This window comes from Panthera pardus, unplaced genomic scaffold (genome assembly GCF_024362965.1).
Source record: "Panthera pardus isolate Hobbes unplaced genomic scaffold, ASM2436296v1 HiC_scaffold_17, whole genome shotgun sequence".
NCBI lineage: Eukaryota > Metazoa > Chordata > Mammalia > Carnivora > Felidae > Panthera > Panthera pardus.
Window position 1 is genome coordinate 2,935,262 of NW_026526732.1, and position 19,177 is coordinate 2,954,438.

Below are 19,177 nucleotides of genomic sequence, written 5' to 3' on the forward strand. Positions count from 1 at the left end.
ACATCCCACGTCACTTCCAGCCTTTCCTGGGCTTCTTCACTGTCAGTGTTGACAGGACAGGTGCGGACTGGAGCGTTTCTCGTCTGGGAACACGTCGCGTTCTGCACGGATCCCCTCGTTCGGCCAGCCGACGCTGTCCGTTCCTTTGCACGGTTCTTTTGTTAGTGCTCTTCCTACGGCAGAGACAGCGGTAGGTCCTGGGCGGGAGCACGGACCTGTTCTCAGGGAACCCACAAGCCAGCCACCGAGGCGTCTTAGGGATCGCAGAGCCAGAAGCTGCCGCCAACAGCCCACGTGACTGAGGAGTCCGAAGCTGGATGCGCTTCGGACGTCAGCCCTGGCCGCGGGCCATGGTATCTGCAGACGTAAAAGCGGGTCCCCGCAGCTAAAAGGCGCCTGCGGGCCGAGGCACGTTGGGGAGCCGTGGCCAGCTCCTCCCGGGGCAGCCCCCGCGTCAGACACGGCCATGCCTTCTTTTCAGTAGCGCGTTTGCGTGGTTCGAAGTCACGTAGTTTGTTGTAGCGACAGACTCGGGTAAAGATGCAGGAGGGTCCTGACGAGTGTGTGAGTCCGTGTCGCCCAGTTCTTTCCGGGAGTCGCTGGGCCCGTCCACGCACACGGGCAGCTGGGCCCGCGCTGCCTGCGCCCAGCCCGCTCTGCGTCCGCGGCAGACCGTTTACGGTAGCGTTAGCGTGTCTGGGCTCGTTTCCGTATGTGTATGCCGTGTGCCAACCAGAAACACAGCAGAATCAAGACAGATGTTTGACATGAACAGAGCTTAGTTTTAGAAGGCACACTGGCGTGGAAACTTTCGTTTTTTTTCCAGCCGGAAAACTCAGAGTTCTTTCACTGTGTAAGCAAACTAATTTGCCTAAGTTAATGGTACGAGAGAAGTCGTCTGCTAAATCTTACAAACGATCACACGTTCTCCTACCCCTGTTCCAAATAGGGCATTGATCCTTGGAACAAGCCAGGGAAATACTCCGCCTCGAGGGGCTGTTCAGGCCTGTGAGCCCCCCACCGCATGCTCATCATAAAGCCCTTTTCCCCACAGGAGTCAGTGTCCCAGGAGGGGTGCTTGTGGAGGGAGCCGGGGAAGGGGAAGGTGGAGATGTGCAGAGATGGAAAGGAAGAGGGAAACAAGGCTGATCACCATGAGGCCTTAGGCCTCTCTTCGGTAGCCAGGAATAAAAATGCACACGAGGGGAGCCTGGCCGGCTCAGTTGGAACATGAGGGTCTTGACCTTGGGGTCATGAGTTCAAGACCCATGAGTAAAAAGAAAGGAGGAGAGAGAGACAGAGACAGAGGCACAGAGAAAGAAAGAAAGAAAGAAAGAAAGAAAGAAAGAAAGAAAGAAAGAAAGAAAGAAAGAAAGAAAAGGTGAAAAGAGAAAGAAAATGAAAGAAAGAAAGAGAAAGAAAGAAAGAAAAGGAGGAAAGAGAAGGAAAGAAAAAGGGAGGAAAGAGAAGGAAAGAGAAAGAAAGAAAGAACGAAAGAAAGGGAGGAAAAAGAAAAAGAAAGAAAAGAAAGGGAGGAAAGAGAAAAAGAAAGAAAGAGAGGAAAGAGAAGGAAAGAAAAAGAAAAAAAGAAAAAGGGAGGAAAGAGAAGGAAAGAAAAGAAAGGGAGGAAAGAGAAGGAAAGAAAAAGAGAGAAAGAAAGAAAGGGAGAAAAGAAAAAAGAAAGAAAAAGAAAGAAAAAAAAGAAAGGGAGGAAAGAGGAATGAAAAAGAAAGAAAGAAAAGAAAGGGAGGAAAGAGAAGGAAAGAAAAGAAAGGGAGGAAAGAGAAGGAAAGAAAAGAAAGGGAGGAAAGAGAAGGAAAGAAAGAAAGAGAAAGAAAGAAAGAAAAGAAAGGGAGGAAAGAGAAGGAAAGAAAAAGAAAGAAAGAAAGAAAGAAAGAAAGGGAGGAAAGAGGAAAGAAAAAGGGAAGAAAGAGAAGGAAAAAGAAAGAAAGAAAGAAAGAAAGAAAGAAAGAAAGAAAGAAAGAAAGGGAGGAAAGAGGAAAGAAAAAGAAAGGGAGGAAAGAGAAGGAAAGAAAAAGAAAGAAAGAAAGAAAGAAAGAAAGAAAGAAAGAAAGAAAGAAAGAAAGAAAGAAAAGAAAGGGAGGAAAGAGAAGGAAAGAAAAAAGAAAGGGAGGAAAGGAAGGAAAAAGAAAAAAGAAAAGAAAGGGAGGAAAGAGAAGGAAAGAAAAGAAAGGGAGGAAAGAGAAGGAAAGAAAAAGAAAGAAAGAAAGGGGAGAGGAAGGAAGGAAGGAAAAGGAAGAAGGAAGGAAGGAGAAGGAAGAAGGGAGGGAGGAAGGAAGGAAAGAAGAGTGGGAGGAAGGAAGGAAGGGTGGGTGGGAGGGAGGAAGGAAGGAGGAAGGCAGGCAGGCAATGCTCTTGGTCGGTACCTCTGAGCTTCGCCTGTGGAGGGAGCCCTCCCGTGCCCGGCACTGCCTGGCACACTGACTTAGCCCCGCAAGCGCCCAGCTGGCTAGAGAGCGGCACCGCGGACGGCTCGCTCACCGGCCGGGGTGGGTGGCCGACCCCCCAGGCGGTGCCCCGCTTGCTGTCTGCGGCCGCTGCTGGATGAGAAGGAGACAGGGTGGGCGTCCCGACGCCTCCTCCGTGTTCCGTCAGGATTACCTGAGCATCAGCTTGGGAGGGAGGAGGCCTGGCTCGCCAGCACGTATGTGGACAGTCCCTTCTTCCGTTGCCTCAGAAAGATTATAAAGCAGTATATTCTCAGAATAAGGAACTTGAGCCACCAGCACTTTCTTGGACCAGAAGTCTAACAATGCCAGTCCCAAGAAACCAATCCCACAGGGAGGAGATTCATTCCTAGACATGTCTAAACAGTGTGCTCGGACCTCTTTCTGGGCTCTGCCTTCCCCCAGCACAGACTGCAGCTCGCGCTCGGGGACCAGTCGTTGGGCCTCACGGCTAAGCATCTCTGTGAAGACAAAAAGATTTGTGGCTAAAAGCAGCCAGGACTTGCTGACAAGGGTTAGGATCCACACACGGGGCCAGCCCGGGGCGTGCAGCCGTGGGGACGCGGGCCAGCCCTGCCCAGGCCGGGGAGATGGTGGAGAGCCAGGAGGGCGGCCGTCGGGTCCTGCGCCTGCCACTGTTGGGCCCGGCTTCCCCTCCGGGCTGGGTGCCCACCTCCCCTGCACACCCACCTCCCCACCTCCCTGCCTTGCCTTCTGGCTTCAGGTCGGCTCCTCCGTGGGAGATGCCACAGGACTGAGGAAGGTAAAGGCCCCAGCTCCTGTCGGAGGACGGCCCCCACAGCCACCCCCTCTGGCCCTGTAGCTGCTGGCTGTCCCCCCACCCCCGGGCCACGGGCAGTAGAGAAAAGGCTTCCCACATCCCACGCCACCATGAGAGTGATCAAACAGATCTATGCTAAGAATACGTTTTTTCATTATGAAATCTTCTTTGAAAAGAGATGCATCCGCCACTAATTTTTCAAAAATCCAGTAACGTATTTCAACCATCTCCGATTTCAAAGAGAAGGTCACAGACCAGAGAGACCGTACGTCCCTGCGGGCCTTTGGAGCAGAAGGGATGCCAGGGCCCGGCCAGCTCACGTCCCACCAAGCCGTGTATTAAGGACCCCCACCCCTGCCGAATGAGCCTCCACAAAGGCTCTCCCTTGGGACGATGCATTAGCTTCTTTCCATCACAGAAGTAATCCTGGGGTCCGAGTTAGAACTCCAGTGGAGTTAAATGTAGCAAGACGAGAAAAATGTGTTAAGGGAGGGAGCTTAACTTTTTGTTTGTGTAACAACGTGTGTCACGGGGCTCACAGTCCTGGGGCACCAGGGTCCTCGGAGCTTGGCTGTGGGCTTGAGAGCCAAGATGCAGGGGTGCCTGGGTGGCTCAGTCGGTTAGGCATCTGACTCTCGATTTCGGCTCAGGTCATGATCCCAGGGTCGTGGGATCGAGCCCCACATCGGGCTCTGTGCTGAGAGTGGGGCCTGCTTGGGATTCTCTGTCTCTTTCCCTCTCTCTCTGTACCTCTTCCCCACTCAGACACACTTGTGTTCTCTCTCTCTCTCTCTCTCTCAAATAAAAAAAATAGGGGCACTGTTCATAACACCTCGTCCTGTCATCGGAGGCCATCTGTTTTCACAGGCGGAAGGATTTTATCTGCTAGCCCGCAACGTGGGCTACAGGTGCTGGGTTGCGGAGGGGGGGGGATGTTTGCGTGTCTGAGCCACAGCGGCCGATTCAGCGTGCACGCCAGCCCCGTGCCCCCTGGGGAGAGCCATGCACTTGGCCACACTTTGTTGCCAGCGCGTAGCTGCAGAGTAAGGCTAAGAGACGCCCGGCGGCAGCCGGGGGCTCATTTTGGACGAGCGAGGAGCACAGGCCACCCACCCGGAGCCCGCCATCTAGTGGAGAAGCACCTTCTGTTATGTGGTGCCTGAGTGAGCTCCCCGAGCCCACCCCTCTCCACCCACCGCCCTGCAGTAGCTTAAAATTCGCCCCTCTCCACCCGCCCTGCAGTAGCTTAGCATTCGTGTCTGAGGCTCGTGCCTGTTTTTTTAAGTGTCGCCCTGGTGCTCGTCGGCAGGGAGGATTGCCACGAACATCCAGGCGACTGTAAGGTGTCCTGTGGGCGTGAGCTGGAGGCGAAGGGAAGGCAGAAAGGGTCCGAGCCAGCACATGCTGCCCGGGAGCCTCACGTCAGGTGCTCTGCTCATTCCAGATCATCGATAAGAGTAAAAGAGACCCCTCGGAAGAGATCGAGATTCTCCTGAGATACGGACAGCATCCGAACATCATCACGCTCAAAGACGTGAGTGAGCGTCACACGGCTGCCGTGTCGCGTGTCGGCGTGTTTCTCCGGGGGTGGCTTTCTCCGCGGTCCAGCCACTGTTCCTGCCCCCACGAGTGTGTGCCAGCCTCTGCCGCGTGCACCCCCAGGTCCCTCGGCACCTGCGAGCCCGAGTCCCCGGGACAGCGGGCCCCCTCCCAAATCAGAGAGAGTGCCATGTAAAGGGCAGGATAGCTGGTGCAGACTCTGGGCTGTTCCTGAACGTAGCAGAAACAAGAGCATGGAGTGGACGAGACGGGGCTGGGTCAGACCCGAGACCCCGGGTCCGGAGCTCTGGCCCTGGGGCTCCTCCCAGCGTCCTCCACCCCTGCTGGCCTGGGAGAGGGAAGGGAGCAGGGGTCCTCCCCACTGGAAGGACACCACAGAGCCCGGGGCTGCAGGGGTGGGGCCGGAGGGGAGAGGGGGCTTTCACCTCTCCCTCTCCTGCAGAGACCTGCAGAGGGGGCCACCTGCACCCTCACACTCCCAAGCGATTCCACTGTCCCCAACCCCAAACCTTAAGACTTTGAGGCCACTTGGAGCTCCCTCCAGGCCCCGTCGGCTCCTGGAGCAGGAGGACTGCAAAATGCCGACCAGATTCTGAGGCAAATGCGAAACAGGCACCTGTGTTGACAAGAGTAGAGTGAACGCCGGCTTTGTCCCCCTGGGTCCCCGTCACCGGGCCCCCGTCGCCTTCGCTGCACCGTTCGGGGCTCTCTGCATTTCGGCTTTTATTTATATGTTAAGATCCACAAGCGCAAAGCGGCTAATGTGAAAACCCCCTAAGGTTTCCAAGCCACTTCCATCCTGTTGGGGTGCGAGGTCCCCAGCTGGTGATACGTTCACAAGCACATTCTCCAAAGTAGAGCATGTTCTGGGTTCATAAACTGGAAACAAATACACCCAAATTACCTTTACAGCTTGCATTGAGCCCAGAGTCAGGCAAATCGTTTCAGCCATTTGTTCTGGAAACTCGCTGATCTGTGAGCTCGAAACTGCTCGTTTGTGGGGGATCTGCCCCATTTCCACGAGGCTCTTCTCGATGCCCGGGCACGCCCGTAGGCAGGGTGGTTGTGTCCACACAGGCATGTCACGAAAAGAGCAAGGGCGGAGGAGTTTTTGGCTGTTGTGGGGTTTTTTGGGTTTTTTTTTTTTTTTTTATGTTATTTACCTACTTTGAGAAGGAGAGAGAGAACGAGTAGGGGAGGGGCAGAGAGAGCCAGAGAGAGAATCCGTGCTGTCGGCACAGAGCCCGACTCGGGGCTCAAACCCACGAACCGTGACATCACGGCCTGAGCTGAAATCCAGAGTCCGAAGTTTCACCGACTGGGCCAGCCAGGCACCCCTTGGCCATGGTGTTTCTAAGTTCCTGGGCGCGAAGGTGGTTTGACGAAGCTCTCCTTTTCCGTTGCTTTCGGCCATAAAAGTGCGGCTGCCATGCGGTGGGTTCTCTGTGCCTCCCCGCCGCTCCCATTCTGGATTCTGGGGTCTGGCTGCGTCTGGTCTACGGTGCAGCGGGACAGAGGGCCCCTGGGGGCTGCTTGGACATGACCCAGACCTGCTGGGCCAGACCCTGCCTGCTGACGACAACCCTCCCCCCACCCCAAGTGGTGTGCCCGGTAAAGTCTGCAGAGCTCGGCCCTGGAGACCCACAGCAGCACGGTGCTGTCCCTAATTCCCCAGCAGAGAGGGGAGCGAGACCCCCACGATTCATTTCCACTCAAACCTCGCCCTTGCAAGCTCTTGGCCTCGCTGACTCATTCCCTGCTTTGTGGCAGATTATTAAAGCCGGCTTTTCCTAAGAACCGCGTCAGGCGTGACTGGAATGGCCATTGGCTCATTTTCACCAGAAGCCTTCTTTTGACACCCGGCGGGGGGTGGGGGAGGGGGGGGTGCTGGGCACTGAGCCCCCAGCCCGTGCACCGGCTTCCGCCCCTTCCAGGGCGGCCCTTCCCCCCACAGCAGGCTGGCTGGCGAGGGGGCGGGGTGGCCGCGGTCCCTGCGTGGGCCCTGAGGTCCGTGCGCCCCTGTCTCCGCCTCCCAGGTCTACGACGACGGCAAGTTCGTGTACCTGGTGACGGAGCTGATGCGTGGCGGGGAGCTCCTGGACCGCATCCTGCGACAGCGACACTTCTCGGAGCGGGAGGCCAGCGACGTGCTGTGCATCATCACCAGGACCATGGATTACCTCCACTCGCAGGGGGTGAGCCCGCCGTCCTCCCCGGGAGGGGCCGGGTCAGAGCAGGAACCGAGGATCGGGAGGGAGCGGGGGGGTGGGAGGGGGGGCCTCGGCTTCCTTCTGCGTCACACCTGCCCCCGCAGGGGCCAAGGTCAAGGCACATGCTGTGTCCCGGGGAGCCAGCCGGAGACATTACGTTTACCTGGACCGGTTATACAGAAAAATGTAGGTGGGCTTGGTAAAGGGGAATTTTGGAGTTTCCGTCACCTGCTCTTAGAACTGAATTCCTGCACCAACACAAAGGAATTCCGCGGGTGAAACGACAGTAAGGGCTAGGTTTCCCGCCGCCTCCCCGTCCTCCACACGCTGCTCTGCGCCCTCCACGTCTGCAGTCCCGGACAGACCGGGAGGCCAGAGCACAGGAAGGTGAAGTATCTTGCCTGGGGCTGGTTGCACAGAGGGAGTGACAAGGACAGGGTCCGGCCGGGCTCTGGGCTTCCAGACCCCGCGCTCGCAGCCCCAGGCTGCCTGGCTGGGGGTGGCCGCGTGGCCCTACGCCTTGCTCCAGCCCCCGTCCTCTCGGCCCTTCCTGCGAGGCGGACGGTGCTCCCCCGGCCAGCCCCACACGTGTGGTCGTAAGCGTTTAAAATGCAGCCGCCTCTGAACAGGACGATGCCCTTCTGGGACCACACGGCAGGCCTGTTCGGTGGTCACCCGGCGGTCCGGGAGTAGGGAGCATTTTCCCAGAACCCCAGAGGAGACCCTTTGGACGATGGTTTTTCCAGACTGGCGTCTCTTGAATGAGGAGGGTGATGGACCCAGACTCTCCTGCTCCCCTGCCCTCAGGGTCTCCGTAAACCCGGCTGGCCGCCCGCCTGTGTCCCTCCAACCTCCCTCCTATACCCCGTGCCTGGGTTTTAACAGGACAATGCAGCTTCCAGGCCGTGTTCAGACACACACGTGTGCTCCCAGTCGGCCTCTGTCCCCTTCAGAAAAACCGCCGTGGGCCCCAGGTAGCTGCTTTGCTCTGAGATGTGATGACAACTTTGGCCGATCCTGTCCCTCGTGCTTGGAGCCCCGCGGCTCCCTCGGCACAGGGGCGGCTGTAGGGCTCCTGCCGATCGCCTGGGCCTGTCCGTGGTCACACGTCCCACGTCTGCCTCGCTCTGTGGTGTGCCCGGCCCCTCACCGCGCTGGAGCGTGGTGGGCACACGATAAACACGTACCTGTAGAGGTCTTTTCATCCACATCACCGGAACTCACCGCACGTGATGCTCTCAGCTTAGGTAGCTGCTTAGTTACTGACTCATTGAAATATTCATTCGCCACCAAAGAGGTTTCTAGGGGGCCCCCCGGTCTGAGCGTCAACGCGAGAGGAAGAGAGGAGGGAACCCCCCCCCCGCCCCCCGCAGGTCAGCCCCAGTATAAGCCCTGCTCTTCTGAACGCACCGCCCCTTCCCTTTCTTGCCCCATCCTGGGCCTGCTGCCTTTCCAGGTTGTTCATCGAGACCTGAAGCCAAGTAACATACTGTACATGGACGAGTCTGGAAACCCTGAGTCCATCCGCATCTGCGATTTCGGGTTCGCCAAGCAGCTTCGAGCTGAGAACGGGCTGTTGATGACACCCTGCTACACGGCAAACTTTGTCGCCCCGGAGGTAAGACCTCCGAGCCCGCGGAGGCGCGCCCTCCCCCACTGCAAAGGGGGATCTTGCTCAAGCACCCTCACCTTACCGCTTTAGTTTCCTGTTTGTCACGCTTTTCATGGTGATGTTCTCATGTAAAATCGGACTGTGCGGTAGACCATGAGGATCAAACCCGAGCGTTTGCTGGGAGTCGCTGAGACGTGATGCGGTCGGACTGTCCTGTCACCGGAAGGGAGCTAACGGGTCCCCTGTGATCAGAAACCTACCTACAGCTGCACAGACGGAGGGGCGGCGGGGGGCTGCGTGTCTGTGGGTCTCCTCTGTGCCAGATGCTGCTCCAGACTGCGGCCCACGGCGGATGCCGGCCGGCCGCTGTGGAATGTCACACGAGGCCCGTGGCGACTTGCAGGGGAGGGTTCCTGGCCGGCACCCAGTGGGTCAGATGATCTCAGCAACGGCCTCGGGTACATTTCCACCTTCTCAGGCTCCCGGGGATGGTTTTGTTAGGCTCTGAAGTCACTGATGTGTTCACGAAGACAAACCCAGTTTCTTGCTTTCTAGAAACTTAGCAACAAAACCTGAGAGGCCGGTCGAGCAGGACAGGGCTGGTGGGAATGAGGGGTTAGGAAGGAGAACAGGTGGTGGGTCTGGATTCTGTGTGGATCCTTCTGGCTGCTGGTGAAGGCAGGCTGGCACCTTGTGGTGGGTCTGCGAGCTGAGAGGTAGCCCCCCCGCCCCGCCCCAGGGTGGTGAGGAAGGCAGGGTGCTGAGTCGAGATGCAGCTGGGCACGGAGCCTACACGCGTGGGACACAAGGCCATTTTTGGGTCACCCAGATGCTACCTGGGGCCCCTTTGAAATAATCTGCTTATAAGCCTCTATTGTTGCCTTATCTGATCAGAAATAATATTGATGGGGGGCTCCTGGGTGGCTCAGTCGGTTGAGCGTCCGGCTTCAGCTCAGGTCATGATCTCATGGTTTGTGAGTTCGAGCCCCGCGTCGGGCTCTGTGCTGACAGCTCAGAGCCTGGAGCCTGTTTCAGATTCTGTGTCTCCTTCTCTCTCTGCTCCTCTCCTGCTCGTGCTCTGTCTCTCTCACTCTCAAAAATAAATAAACATTAAAAAAATTTAAAAAAAAAAAGAAATAATATTGATGGTATTGATTTTAGCGATTATGGAGTATCTTAAATTGGTCTATTGCTTTACCATTTCCAAAGCACTTTCACCGGTATTTTTTTTTTAAGTTTTTTTTTATTTTTGAGACAGAGAGAGACAGAGCATGAGCAAGGGAGGGGCAGAGAGAGAGGGAGACACAGAATCTGAAGCAAGCGCCAGGCTCTGAGCTGTCAGCACAGAGCCTGACGCGGGGCTTGAATCACAGACTGTGAGATCATGACCTGAGCTGAAGTCGGATGTTTAACCGACTGAGCCACCCAGGCGCCCCTCACCGGTATTTTTTACTTCTATCTTGATACACCGTTCGAAGTACACAGGGTGGATACTATTAGCCACACTTGATAGATTAAGAAAAAAAACAGGTTCAGTGGGTTCAAGTGACTTTTGAAGGTCGCTCAGCCAGTGGAGACAGGGCTTGAACGACGAACATTCGGTTCATTTGCGTGTGCCGGCTGGTTGGCCACCGACCGCGTTCCCGGCACAGCCCACGGTGTCCGCGTTGCAAACACGGGAAGACGGGGTCCTTGCCCTCGTGTCGAAGACAGTAGGACACAGTCCTCCATGTTTGATGCTCAACCCCGTAATGTACAGTAATCCGTGAGCATTTATGCTGCTTTCCTTACTGTTCTCAACTATAAATCTATCAGAGCATCGTCTTCCGCGGAAGTACGCAATCCTAGGACGCGTGAATTCTTCTGTTTTAACCGTCCCTCAAAAAACTAGACATAGGCTCACTACGCGGTGCGGTCACGCCCGTGCCCAGCGTTTCTGAAAGCAGAGACAGGAGCAGATATTCGCCCACCCGTGTTCTCAGCAGCCCTGTTCACCAAAGGTGGGAGCCACCCACGTGTCCGTCAGTGGCTGAATGCCTGCACAGAATGTGGCATGTTTTTCAGTGGGTTATGAGCCTTGAACAGGAAGGACACCCCGTGCCACGCCTCAACACGATGAACCTCGAGCACGTTACGTTGTGTGTGATACGCAGGCAGAAGAGCGTAATTACTGTATGATTCCACTTACATGAGGTCCTTAAAGCAGCCAAATCCGCAGAGAAGACCGGAGGAGGCGAAGGAGGGTGGGGGCGAGGGCTGGGGGCGGGGCACAGAGAGCCAGTGTGTGATGGGAGTGGTTGCAGTTTTGCAAGAGAAAAGAGTTCTGCAGGTGGATGATGGGAACGCTTGAGTAACTGAACCGTACCCCTAAAACTGATTAAGATGGTAAATTCTAGGGGCGCCTGGGGGGCTCCGTCCGCTAAGCGTCCGACTTTGGCTCAGGCCGTGATCTCGAGGTTCGTGGGTTCAAGCCCCGCGTCGGGCTCTGCGCTGACAGCCCAGAGCCTGGACCCTGCTTCGGATTCTGTGTTTCCCTCCCTCTCTACCCCTCCCTCACTTCCACTCTGTCTCTCTCTGTCTCAAAAGTAAGTAAACATTAAAAAAATGCTTCTTAAAAGACGGTAAGTTTTATGCTATGTACGTTTTGCCATAATGTCTTTAAAGTTCCTTTAAAAAGTAAGTCTTCCCTTTTCAGCCCGTGTGTCAGTGGATCTGGCAAGAACTGTGGTTCCCGTGTGTGCCCTGGTCCTTGGGGAGCCCTACTGCCAGGCACCACGGTTGACTTTGCGTTGATAAACGACAGTTGCCCTGAAGACGTCCCCTGTCCCCCACCTGCCCAGCCCATCATCCCGTCGGAACAGCACGCTGGGAGCTTGAAGTTTCCTCCCCAGTGCTCACCCATCTCCTGCTTTTCCCCTGCAGGTCCTGAAGCGACAAGGCTATGACGCAGCGTGTGACATCTGGAGTCTGGGGACCCTGCTTTACACCATGCTGGCAGGGTAATGCGCGCCTCCCATGGGTGTCAGCACGCGACGGCACGCGCACCCGAGCCATCACGAGGCAGAGGTGTCAGGGGCTGTCCTGTCCGGGCCCAGGGTCAGCCCTGCCCCGTGCCAGGGTGGGGACACACACTCACAGGTCCTGGGTGAACGCTTTCAGGCTTCCTTAGCCCTTTCGGGACAAATAAAGACCAGGGATGAGAAAGTTAGCTTTATGTTTTCTTTACATTTTTTTTAATGTTTATTTATTTTTGAGAGAGAGAGAGACAGAGCACAGGCAGGGGAGGGGCAGAGAGAGAGGGAGACACAGCACCCGAAGCAGGCTCCAGACTCCGAGCTGTCAGCACAGAGCCCGACATGGGGCTCGAACTCACGAACCGCAAGAGCATGACCTGAGCCAAAGTCGGACGCTCAACCAACTGAGCCACCCAGGCACCCCAAGTTTATTTAAATTTAAAGAGAGAGAGAGAGAGAGAGTGGGGAGGAGCAGAGAGAGGGGGAGACACAGAATCCAAAGCAGGCTCCGGGCTCCGAGCTGTCAGCACAGAGCCCGACGCGGGTCTTGAAACCATGAACCGTGAGATCCTGACCTTGAGCCGAAGTCGGCCGCTCAGCCGACTGAGCCCCCCGGGTGCCCCTGTTTCCTTTAGGAAGCACCCGTAAACATTCCTGGTCAGACAGCACCTCGAGGCAGGCAGCCAGGTAAAGGCAGGTGACTGATTTGCGTGGCCACCGGACGACACGCCTGCCATCACGGAAGGAGGGTCGGGTCCGCCGCGCCCCTTCCGATCCGGGGTCTGCCCTCGCCAGCTCTGCTTCTGGGCTGGGCTCCTTCCTCTACTGGCCTCACTCCCCTCACTTTTAAATGAAAAAGAAGGCACTGTGTGACACGTTAGGACTCCAGCCTTAAAGGCCTAGGACCCTACGAATCCAGAGTGGGATCGCTCTGTGATTTTCTGACACTCGCGTTGTGTGTACGTAAATCTCAGACCGCGAACTTTGCCACTAAGACCAAGTGTCATGAGATTCACGCAGAATTCCTTTTCCAGGAAGGCGTTTCTTGGCATGCCCCGGTCTATGGTGGGAGGTGATACGATAACTCACAACGCGGCAAGTGCCGACGTATCGTGTAGTGTCTCTGTAGGTCCCCGCGATTGTATTATCCTGCCTGTTTGCAATTGAGTCTTAAGAAATTGGGGCGCCTGGGTGGCTCAGTCGGTTGGGCGTCCGACTTCGGCTCAGGTCATGATCTCGCCGTCCGTGAGTTCGAGCCCCGTGTCGGGCTCTGTGCTGACAGCTCGGAGCCTGGAGCCTGCTTCGGATTCTGTGTGTGTGTCTCTCTCTCTGCCTATTTCCCACTCACACTCAGTCTCTCTCTCAAAAATAAATAAACATTAAAATTCTTTTAAAAAAAAAGATTCTCTCTCACTCTTCCTCTCCCCACTCACTCTCTCTCTCTCTCTCTCTCTTTCAAAAAACAATTTGTTTGAGAACTGGAATTGGTAATAGACCAACCATGGGTCTCAGACTTCAAATCTCAGGCTCTCTGCCACGGTCTCAACGAGTCACTGGACAAACCACCCTAACACAGTGTCCCCAGGGGTCCAGAAACGGTCCAGGGAGCTCGTGCTGGGGTCCACAGAGTTTTCTGCACTTGCCTTATTGACCTACAGCATTGGCCAAGTACGGAAGAGGGACGTAGCGTTAAGAAATAAGTAACGCTTTCCCCTGATTCTGGATTTGGAGCACGGCGGCAAAGAAAGAGCTATTCTCAACAAGGCAGGGGCAACATCTAGCTGTGAACTTCACCGTAGGTCGTACAGCAGAGGTTTTTTACCTGAATTCTCTCATTGCACAGATTTACCCCTTTTGCAAACGGCCCCGATGACACTCCCGAGGAGATTTTGGCGAGGATCGGCAGTGGGAAATACGCCCTTTCTGGGGGGAACTGGGACTCCGTCTCTGATGCGGCAAAGGTGAGTGCTTCCCAGCGCTCTCGCTGCTTAGGGTGGGGACTGTAGTGACCGCTCCATTTGCGAGGAAGCTCGGGGAGACCCTTCATAGAAATAACACATGTGTTTTATCTCGTAGATTTTTTTTTTTAGCTTCTCGGTTGAAAAATTCTTTTTCGCAAAGCTTCTCACGTGTCCCACAGTCTTGGTGCCCTGGGGTTCTCCAGAGAAATAGAATCCATTGGATTCCATGTGGACAGGCAGATACAGATTCTGTGGAATTCATTGGATTCCATGTGGATAGGCAGATACGGAGATAGAGAGATTTATTCTTAAGATCAGTTCATGTGACTGTGGAAGTGACATGTGATAAGTCTAAAGTCTACAGAGTCAGCAGACTGCAGACTCAGGGAAGAGCTGGTCTCATAGCTCGAGGGCAAAGCCCTTCTGCTGGCTGACTTCCCTTTTCCTAGGGGAACCTCTGTCTTTTTAACCTTCAGGGTTTCCCCTGATTGGATGAGGCCCACCAACACCATGAAGGGTCATTACTACGAGCTGACAGATTGCAGTGTCGATCTTGTCTAAGTAAGACTTTCACAGCATCATCTAGACTGGGGTTCGGCCAAACACCGGGGACCGTGGCTTAGACAAGTTGACCCATAAAATTAACCCTCACACTTCTGGTGACGTCATGAAATGGCGGCCCTGAATGATCACAGACTGATCAAGGACAACTCTGGGACAGAGATGTGTTTCTGTTGTTTTCGAACGCTTCGCACTGGGGCTTCTCGGTAGCCTCGCCATTTGGGACCAGCCTTGTTTAAGGAAACGTCAGACTTCGTCTTTTTCAGTTGAGATCATCAACTCCTCTCTAATTAAATAGTAAATGATCACCGGACCACTAGTAAGAAGGAGTATCGACTTTCCGTTTCCTGTGTTACTGTGAAATGGGTAGACGATCTGGGGTTCTGATTTCAGTGCTGCCATCATCGTCACTGTGTGACCTCGTACAGAGATGGCGGAGGGGATGGGGAAGATGGTGAAGTGGGTAGAAGAGATGATTGTGGAAGTGCTGACAGAGGTCATGGCGGAAGTGATGACAGAGGTCATGGCGGAGGTGACGGCAGAGGTCATGGCAGAGGTGACGGCAGAGGTCATGGCGGAGGTGACGGCAGAGGTCATGGCGGAGGTGACGGCAGAGGTCATGGTGGAGGTGACGGCAGAGGTCATGGTGGAGGTGATGGCAGAGGTCATGGTGGAGGTAATGGTTGAGGTGATGACAGGTTGTGGCAGAGGTCATGGCAGAGGTGATGACAGAGGTCATGGTGGAGGTAATGGTGGAGGTGATGACAGAGGTCGCGGCAGAGGTCATGGCAGAGGTGACGACAGAGGTCGTGGTGGAGGTGACAACAGAGGTCATGGCAGAGGTGACGACAGAGATCATGGTGGAGGTGACGACAGAGGTCATGGCAGAGGTGACGACAGAGATCATGGTGGAGGTGACGACAGAGGTCATGGTGGAGGTGATGGCAGAGGTCATGGTGGAGGTAATGGTGGAGGTGATGACAGAGGTCGCGGCAGAGGTCATGGCAGAGGTGACGACAGAGGTCATGGTGGAGGTGACAACAGAGGTCATGGCGGAGGTGACGGCAGAGGTCATGGTGGAGGTGATGGCAGAGGTCATGGTGGAGGTGATGACAGGTTGCAGCAGAGGTCATGGCAGAGGTGATGACAGAGGTCATGGTGGAGGTGACGACAGAGGTCATGGTGGAGGTGATGGCAGAGGTCATGGTGGAGGTAATGGTGGAGGTGATGACAGAGGTCGCGGCAGAGGTCATGGCAGAGGTGACGACAGAGGTCATGGCGGAGGTGACGACAGAGGTCATGGCAGAGGTGACGACAGAGGTCATGGCGGAGGTGACGACAGAGGTCATGGCGGAGGTGATGGCAGAGGTCATGGCGGAGGTGATGGCAGAGGAGACAGCCGCTGGTGTCTGGTGAGCGCATCCCTTGTGTCAGACCCTGCCGCTCCCACTGCTCCCTTCCATCCACTCTGTCTCAAATGAGTATAGGAATTATCTAGTCTGGTGGTCCCCAAAGTAGACCAGCACTCGGGTGCTGGGGGTTCCTTTGTGAGGTGATCTTGGAGGCAAGAGTGGGAGGCAGGGAGAAGGGGTCAGGAAAGGAGTCAAGTCAAGAACAGGAGTCAAGCCAAGTGCAGGATCAAGTCAAGCACCAAGATTGCGGGCAGAGGGCTTCACTGCCTCCCAGGACCTTGACGATTTCCTCCTGCCCCTTCACCGCCGTGTCTTCTACCTCATCTGGCCCCGTGCCTTTTCCCCTCTGTGTTCACCGTACGTACGACAAACCTCCAATCTTCCCCAAACAGACACAGCCCGTGGATTGGTCTGTTGTTACTTTACCCGCATCCTGCACGTACCGTGTAGAAAGGTATTATTTACTAGGAGATCTTGAGCGAATAAATAAAGGTCTCTCTGCTTCCATTTTTACACTTGGAAACGGGAACAGTAATACTTCCAGAACATATTTCTTGCAAGAAGTTACTAAGATGAATGTTATCAAATATTAAAAGGCATGGGATTTCTCTATAGAAGGAAAGGATTTTGTATTAGTCTGTAGTATTCCTCCTTCCTGGTTTATGACCAGATCTCCTGTTGAGTGCTTCAGCGTTGTGGTATGCGTGTGCGCTAATTCATGTGTCTCACTGAGAAATGTCACGGCGATACCAGAGGAGGATGAGGAGGCTAGCAGAAGAGCATGGATTCTCGTCATGGCTCTTCCTTGGACAATTGTTCAATGGCTACAAATGTCGACATCTCCATCTGCAAAACAGGGAAAGTAATATTTGCCCTCCTTCCCCCAAGGCCAGTCCCGATGACTCTTGAGAACAGGTGCATCGAGCACATGAAGACAGTCTCATGAACGCTATACAGATGCCGATCAGAGCCGTGACTGTGTGTGCACACGTGTACGTGTATTGCGATGTGTGACATAAACGGGAGCTTTGTCTTTAAGCTACTTGGAGGACTTTTTATTGTTATTACCTTACAGTCAAATAAGAAAATTACCTCTGGGGCACTGGCTGGCTCGGTCGGTTAAGCGTCCGACTTCGGCTCAGGTCATGATCTCATGGTTCATGGGTTCGAGCCCCGCGTCGGGCTCTGTGCTGACAGCTCGGAGCCTGGAGCCTGCTTCGGATTCTGTGTTTCCCTCTCTCTGCCCCTCCCCAACACGTGCTCTGTCTCTCAAAAATAAATAAACATTAAAAAAGAAAAAGGAAAAAAAGAAGAAAAAATTACCTCTGTTGGACATTGTTAGCCCATCGGACACATGTAATGGCTACAGATTGTCAATTCCATGGCTGGTGATTATTTATAGCAAATGTCTATGGATAGTTATACTTAAATGTAACTACACCCATTGTTTTCTTTTTAACGTTTATTTATTTTTGAGGGAGAGAGAGTGCAAGCAGGGGAGGGGTAGAGAGAGAGGGAGACACAGAATCGGAAACAGGCTCCAGGCTCTGAGCTGTCAGCACAGAGCCCGACACGGGGCTCAAACTCAGGAACCTTGAGATTATGACCTGAGCCGAAGTCAGACGTTTAGCCAACTGAGCCACCCAGGCGCCCCTACGTCCAGTGTTATAACTGGTTTAAATCTGTGGGACAATCATTATTTTCGCTTCTCCCTTTGGAAGGATATCATTTTGACTAAAAGACCATTTCATTACATTATATGCACCATTTAACGTTTCCGCGTTTGAGTTCTCTTCGGATGTAAAATCTTTAATCCACTATAAGCCTGGAATGAGCCACCAAGTCGATGATGATTAAGATTTAAAAATCACTCACGTACTTTAAAAGCTGAACGTGAACACGTGGCCCCAAAATGCTGAGCATCGGCCGGAACAACGGTGAGGTTTTGCCGTGAGAGGAAGCAAAGGAATTTTACTCGGGAGCCTGCTCGAATCAGCTTCGATCGGCCTCCCTTCCCCCTCCCTGTGATCTGCCCTTACAGGATGTCGTATCCAAGATGCTCCACGTGGACCCCCATCAGCGCCTGACGGCAGTTCAAGTTCTCAAACACCCATGGATCGTGAACAGAGAGTACCTGTCCCAAAACCAGCTCAGCAGACAGGACGCCCACCTGGTGAAGGTACCAACAAATGGTCAGGGGGGCACATCAGTGGGGTGGGGAGCACAGAGGCGTGGCCCTGAGACCTCCCAGTTCACCCGAAGAAATCACAGTGTGGGGGGCAGGTGGGGAACCGATCACGGGCGCAGCACGTATCCCTCATGTCTTAACTTCCACACGTTTCTTCACCGACGAGCCAGCACATGCAAAGCTCTGAATAAGCTACCACGTCTGTGAACAACCCTGAACAGCTTCATTGTGTGCGTGTGTGTGTGTGCACGCACCCGTGTGCATAGGAGACAGAGACGGAGAGAAAGTGGGAGAGAGACAGACAGACAAATGGGGTGGAGAGTGGGAGAGAAGGAGGGAGAGAGGGAGGTGGATGGAGTCTTACATCTGTACCAATTCAAGGTTCCAAAGCCCTTCATTCTAATGATTTTTTTAATGTTTATTTATTTTGGCGGTGGGGGTGGGGGGTGGGAGCACACAAGCAGGGGAGGGGCGGAGAGAGAGAGAGAATCCCCAACAGGCTCCACACTGCCAGCACGGAGCCCAAGGTGGGGCTCGATCCCACAGAGCATGACATCACGAGCCGAGATCAAGAGTCGGTCGCTTAACCGACCGAGCCCCCCGGGCGCCCCAGCCCTCAATTCCGGATCAGAGGCCTGCAGACTTGTCTGTAGAGGCCCAGACTGTGAACATTTGAGGCTTTGCGAGTCAGGTGTCTCTGTCACTACGCCTCGGATGTCCTGCCGTAGCACAGAAACGATACGCAGGTGGATGGATGCAGTTGGGTTTCAGTAGAAGCTTATCTACAAGAGCGGGGGCCCCGGGCTGGGGCCCCAACGCGGTCGTCTGCTGACCCCGCCGTTCACCACACCTGCTTCCCTCGGCTTCCTGGCACGGGTCCCACAGCACACGCAACGTGGAGTCTGGCTGCGCCCCCTAGGCGAGCGCGTCCCGACGCCCGCGAAAGAGACGCGAGGCTGTGGAGGGAACGCCGTCAGGACGCGGCCGGCAGCAGTGAGAGTGTCCCCCAGGGATCAAAGGGTTTTAGTGGACAGGATAGCCGCTCCTCTAACTCACGTCTCTCCTTCGACCCTTGCCATCCGGCGATCCCAGCCTTGGTTCTCCTGACCTTCCGGGACAACTGTGCCGATGGAAGCCACCTGTCATTGCACGTAACCGCGGCAAGGCAGTGGCTTCTGGCCACCTGGGTCGTGATTCACCCGCACCCCGCTGGGCAAACCAGATAGACTGGGGGGCATCCAGACGACCGGGGGGGGGGCGGTCTACACCGCAGGAACGAGCAGGTTCTGCCTCACATGCTGGGCAGCGGCTGCCCGGAGCTTCTCGGGAAGGACTGGGGCCACACCACGGCCAGACGTCAGGGTCAGCCGTTTCGGGTCTCCCAAAGCCCTGCTGGTGTGGCAATGTACC

At 54.9% G+C, this 19,177-nt stretch overlaps 1 protein-coding gene across 7 annotated transcripts in view; it reads left to right on the forward strand.

Moving 5' to 3' along the window:
• RPS6KA2 (ribosomal protein S6 kinase A2) overlaps positions 1–19,177 on the forward strand; it is a 347,458-nt gene that overhangs the window by 324,836 nt on the left and 3,445 nt on the right. For all 7 annotated transcript variants that reach the window (XM_019412761.2, XM_053904291.1, XM_019412764.2 and 4 more), the window contains 6 exons: positions 4,694–4,783; positions 6,846–7,004; positions 8,476–8,637; positions 11,554–11,630; positions 13,489–13,606; positions 17,621–17,758. In XM_019412761.2, the coding sequence (XP_019268306.1) occupies positions 4,694–4,783; positions 6,846–7,004; positions 8,476–8,637; positions 11,554–11,630; positions 13,489–13,606; positions 17,621–17,758 (744 nt within the window). The remainder of the gene's footprint in view (positions 1–4,693; positions 4,784–6,845; positions 7,005–8,475; positions 8,638–11,553; positions 11,631–13,488; positions 13,607–17,620; positions 17,759–19,177) is intronic.